This window comes from Numida meleagris, chromosome 2, assembly GCF_002078875.1.
Source record: "Numida meleagris isolate 19003 breed g44 Domestic line chromosome 2, NumMel1.0, whole genome shotgun sequence".
Classification (NCBI taxonomy): domain Eukaryota; kingdom Metazoa; phylum Chordata; class Aves; order Galliformes; family Numididae; genus Numida; species Numida meleagris.
In genome coordinates this window covers 32,563,157-32,568,881 of record NC_034410.1, presented here as the reverse complement: position 1 = coordinate 32,568,881, position 5,725 = coordinate 32,563,157, and the positions used below count along the sequence as shown (strand labels likewise).

General features: G+C 56.7%; 1 protein-coding gene across 1 annotated transcript; it reads left to right on the top strand.

Annotated features, from left to right (window-relative positions):
* Positions 724-2,261, top strand: HOXA13 (homeobox A13). Its single transcript, XM_021388757.1, has 2 exons — positions 724-1,502; positions 2,013-2,261. Exons 1-2 carry the CDS (start codon positions 830-832, stop codon positions 2,255-2,257), a joined length of 918 nt encoding a protein of 305 aa, XP_021244432.1. The 5' UTR covers positions 724-829; the 3' UTR covers positions 2,258-2,261.

The window sequence follows — 5,725 nt, the reverse complement described above, 5'->3', positions numbered from 1 at the left end:
ATCTGGATTTCCCCGTCAGTTCCTCTTATCTGGCTTCGGAGGCTTTGTGGCGAGAGGAGCGAAGCGGCTTTCGGGCGGTCGACGGACAGGAAGGAAGAGAGAAAACACCCGAAAGGACCCCGGGAGGCTTGGCCGGAGCCTTATCTGGGGCCCCGGCAGCGCCGTTCCGCCCGGACCTCGCGGCGGGGTCCCCGAGGCACCTGGGCGGGGGGTGGCCGGGACCTCCCCGGGGAGAGGCGGCCGCGCAGAGCGAAGCTCGGGACGCCGGAGCGGGTGAGAGGAGAGGCTCTTCCTCTCCTCGCGAAGGCCGGAGGGGGCCTCTCGGGTTTCCGCGGCTCCCGGGGCGGGGAGGACCCGGGGAATCGGCGCGGGGGCGAAGCGGCCGCGGTCCGTGGGGGAGCCCCGCACCTCGGGGAGCGCGCCGCGGCGACAACAGGGCCGAGCGGCTCACGCCTCGGTGGCGAGGGGAGGAGGGAGGGAGGAAGGAGGGAGAGAGGGAGGGAGGAGACAGGGCCCCCTCGACCCCCCCCGGCCGCGCCCGTGCCCCGCGCGGCGGCCGCCGGGCCGCGCATTGCCCGCGCCCGTGCCCGCGCCCCCGGGCCGGGACCCGGCCCCGCGCAGTTATTGCATTATTTAATTATCTCCACTTTATTCCTTCAGATGTTTATCAGCTGCTTTGCATATCACGTGGGGGCGGCCGGCCCAATGAGGGCGCGCCTGGCGCGACACTGGCGCGTCAGCCTTGGTCAAGTCCCGGAGATTTAGTATCTCTTTTTTCAGTCTTTGGGGCTTTTAAAAAAGAGCCACTAGTCTCAATGCGGAGCGGGCTATGACAGCCTCCGTGCTCCTCCACCCCCGCTGGATCGAGCCCGTCATGTTCCTCTACGACAACAGCCTGGATGAGATCAATAAGAACATGGACGGGTTTCACGCCGGCAGCAACTTCGCGGCGGCTGCGGCGGCGAACCCGTGCCGCAACCTGATGGCTCACCCCGCGCCCCTGGCCGCCCCCAGCGCCGCCGCCTACACGTCGAGCGAGGCCCCCGCCGCCGGCATGGCCGAGCCCGCTGTCAAGCAGTGCAGCCCCTGCTCCGCCGCCGTGCAGAGCTCCTCCGGCGCCGCGCTGCCCTACGGCTACTTCGGCAGCGGCTACTACCCGTGCCGCATGACCCACCACAACGCCATCAAGTCCTGCGCCCAGCCCGCCTCCACCTTCGCCGACAAGTACATGGACACGTCGGTCTCCGGCGAGGAGTTCACGTCGCGGGCCAAGGAGTTCGCCTTCTACCAGGGCTACGCGGCCGGGCCCTACCAGCCGGTGCCCGGCTACCTGGACATGCCCGTGGTGCCCACCATCGGAGGCCCCGGCGAGCCGCGCCACGACTCCCTGCTCCCCATGGACAGCTACCAGCCGTGGGCCATCACCAACGGGTGGAACGGGCAAGTGTACTGCCCCAAGGAGCAGAGCCAGCCGCCTCACCTCTGGAAGTCCACCCTCCCGGGTAATCCACCTGCGCGCCTCCCGGCCCCCTCCCGCTCGCCCCCTCCTCGCTCCCGCGTCCGGGTCCCCCCCGGGCTCCCCCCGGGCTGCCCCGTCCCCGCCCCGCCCGCGCTCCCCGGCCCCAGCCCGCCCCGGCGCCGCGGGGATGGCACCGGTGCCGCCCCCTCCCCCGCGCCCGACGCATCGCGCCTCGCCCGCCCGGGGCTGCGGGAGAGGAAACAGCTGAGAGGGGCTGCCGGGGCCGGAGCCTGCGGGGAAGCGCGCCCGAGCAGAATTTTCCATAAGCGCAGCGGCCGAGACTGCCCCTCGCAGGGCTGAGCCCGGGCTCTGCCAAGGCCGAGCCCCCCCGTGCCCCGGAGCTGAGCCCCGAGCGCGGAGCGGGGCCGTGCCGGGACCGGGAGGGGGGAGGGAGGCGGCCGGAGGAGCAGGCTCCGAGCTCCGGGCCGCCGGAAGATGTTCCGAGCGATCGTTGCGATTTTCTAACGCTTGTTGCGTGGTTTTTGCGTTGCAGACGTCGTTTCGCATCCATCGGATGCGAACTCGTACAGACGCGGGAGGAAGAAGCGAGTGCCCTACACAAAGGTGCAGTTAAAAGAACTCGAAAGGGAATATGCTACAAATAAATTCATAACCAAAGACAAACGGCGGAGGATATCGGCGACCACGAATCTGTCAGAGAGACAGGTCACAATCTGGTTCCAGAACAGAAGGGTCAAAGAGAAAAAAGTCATCAACAAATTGAAGACGACCAGTTAATGGATTAACCGTGGAGAAGCGGCAGCTCGGAAGTACTCGAACTTTTTTTCTTTCTTTTTTTTTTTTTTTTTTTTTGGTGTTCAGATTAAAATAATTATTAATAATAATTAAAAAGAAAAAAAAAGAAAAGACAATGAACCTCTTCTCTCCGAACAAGAGATCTGTCTCCTTGGAATTATAGCATTTCTTAAAAAAGATTGCTGTAGCAAATGGTTAAAGCTGACAGTTCTCCTGAAATCCCAAGCAGACAGTGTAACTGCCAAACTGTAAAGCCCACATCCCCCGCCCGAGAGACACGCTCGCCGGTCAGACACACAGTTTTCCGAGCAACTTGTGAGTACTCCGGTGACCTTCCTGTTTGAGAACGCTCGTCGTGGCCACAATGGGAGCTGGTGAACGTCAGGAGCTCGATGCGTACACATAAGCTTGTTTTCTTCCATTGCAATCCAAACTGTATGTTGAATGACTGCTCAGGTAAACCATAGTGAAAAACAAAAGTACAATTACTGTATGTTTTAAAGCAATGCATTTAATGTTAAAAAAGAGAAAGAAAAAAAAAAGTAATAATAAACCTCGAAGGTACTGAATAAGGATTTCAGAGACATCAGTAATGAAGGAAGCTCTGTGGAGGATCTGTCCTGATAGCAGATTAGAACCATCGCACATAGTGGGGATAGAAAGGGAATTATTTGCTTGGAGATATCTGTTGGTTTGATTATTTTATTTCCAAAAGATGATTTCTTGTCATCCGTCTCGTTGTTTTATTTCCCCCGCAGACAGTACAGTAGATACGTTGTAAAGGACTCTGCCTATTTTAAACCTCAAATGATCTTCGAGAATTAATACTTTAGGTCCCTGGAAATTTGTTATTGTTTGACTCTGGGTGGATACAAAGCCACGAGCATTTGGCATTCCTGCATACCTAAAATAAAATAATCCCTATGTGGAAAAAAATACCCAAGAACTTCGAACTGAAATACATTTTTTTTTTCCCCAGAAGTATTTTGATTTATATAATCTATATTTTGATCTATAAGTAATTAGTCGTTTCTCCTTGTTTATTGTCTGTTATGAGGCCGCAGTAGAACGTTTAGGGATTCTTTTTACAGCACCTTTTAATCCAATCAGTTATTTCAACCAGCACATTATTTTGTTTTTATTCACTATAAGAAGCTATCTTGTAAATAATAAAAAAAAAGGCAAAAAATCAGCGCACTGTGAAAATGTACTTGTGCACCCTCGTTTTTTTTTTTTTTATATTTCTACTGAAAAATGAAAATCCAAGACGTGTAGATAGGCATAGTGGTATTAATACTGTTATAATAAAATAGTCACTGTAATAAAACCTGGAAGAAATACTCTTTATTTTTCGATACCTACGTGCATTCCGGAAGAAAGTAAAAAATATATATAATGTATCATCTGTCATGTAATTGTACTAGTGTTGTCTTCCATTATGTGGCTTATATACATACACATGTGCGTAGAGATGTATCGGTGGCTATTTTATTTTATTTTATTTTATTTTATTTACGGAAGGAGTTTCTGTGGGATCAGGCCCGCCTGGCAGCCAGCGTTCCTAGAGATGTTCAGTGATGTTCGGGAGAGCTTTGCAGAGGGTTTGGGGCCGGGGGAGGAAGGGGAGGATGGCACCGGCACCGCAACGCGGCCTTCTCTGGGAAATGGAAACCGGTGGGCAGCCCTGGGGCCGCGGGGGCTGCGGCGGCGGGAAGGTGGGGGCACTGCGGCGAGGCCGGGCCGGGGAAGGCCCAAACCTTGACCTTGAGGGGAAAAACGCCGATTTGTGACCTTGACTTTTGACAGCTCCCGGCGCCGCCGCCGCGGCCGCCGCCGCCATTCGCGGGACGATGGCGCCACCTCGTGGCCACGCCGCGCCCGCACCTGGCCGCCCCCGCGCAGCATCCCCCGGGCGGGCTGCGGCCGCTCGGCACCGCGCTCAGCGTGGGCCCTCCGCGCCTCCGCGCTCGCGTTTGTCTTCTTGTCTACGGTGTGTGAGGACGGGAGAAAGAACTTGCGGCAGTCGTGCTCGGCTCTCCCTTCTCCGGAGGTGGTCGGGCAGCGGCAGGCCCCGTCCGGCGTTGAAAATCGGAGTCCGTGCGGAGCGCGGGTTGCGGCGCGGTGCGAGGGGCCGCAACGCCGCAGGTTTGGTCGGGTACAAAGGCAGGGCCGCTTTCGCCGCCTGTCTCCTTCGGTGGTCTGCAGCTCTAATTAGAGTTATCGGGGAGCCTTTACGGTGCGTTTAGAAGGTATCGGATGCCGCTCGCAGTGCAGACTTCTAGACTTACATTTCCGAAATTCAAAGGGCCGTACCTCTGCCGAGGGCTTGCTGGCGCTCAGACCGGAGTGTAACGCATCTGTGCCATAACTTACGAGAAAAGTACCTGCAGGAAAGCTCTTTGTTTTCCAGGAAGCCTCCGTGGCCCAGGCCTGTTGGAATCGCGGGGCCGGGGCCGTGCAGGGCCGGCTCTGGCGGTGCCAGGCCGCGGGTACCCCGCAGCACTGCAACATGAGAACGTCGAGGCATCCGTGTAGGGGATGTTCGGGGACTCTCTGAACGAGGTTTCCCCAACCCCTATGCGGGAATGGAGGGGGAGAGTTGGCCATGCGGTCTGCGGGCCTCACCGTCGGGCTCTGTTTTGGGGTGACAGCGTAATCCCGAGAGGGGACTTGAGGCAGTCCCCACGGCAAGGCTGAGAGGGAGCAGAGGACACGGAGCTGCGGGGCCTGTGGCTGCCAGGACCGAGTGGAGCCGGGTTGGGATGCCAGCAGCATCCACGGCACCACTGAAGAGCGGCGGCCTGCCCGGCCCCGGGCTGATTTTCAGCCGGAAATCTCAGCAAAAATCCCGCGCTGGGGCTGTTCGGGCCCTGGAAACGGGCTCCCCTCGGTCGCACCGTGCACAGAGGTCCGGAGATAACCGCTCGTACGGAGCGTACCTGCGGCCAGCGGGCAGATACCTGCGACAGGCAGCAGGCAGGAAAGCTCATTGCAAAGCTTTCTCCTAACGGAACCAAATGGCCCGGAGAAATGCACACGTGAATTACACTTGTTCTCTCTCCGAGAGGATAATTCTATTTATTCCGTTATATTTCGCAACCTGTGTAATTATGGCATGAGACACGCCGCAAATTGCTTGTATTTCAGGTCCGAGCTGAGGGAGATACGCTCGACTTGAGCCCGCGGTGATTGTGTATCTGAGGCAAGATCTTTTCTTTTCACACCGTGCCCCAGAGCGCTAGAATTCAGGAGACCTTGAAAGAAAAGCTCGACGAGAATATGGCCGACTTTAGTACAATAACAGCTCAGGGAAAAAAAAAAAAAAAGAAAAAGAAAAAGAAAGAAAGAAAGAAAGAAAAAGAAAAAAAAAAAGTAACTTTGAATCGGATCTACCACTCGGAGATTATGTTTTCACACCGCAGTGCTTACCGTTCAAATCTGCTAAGCATT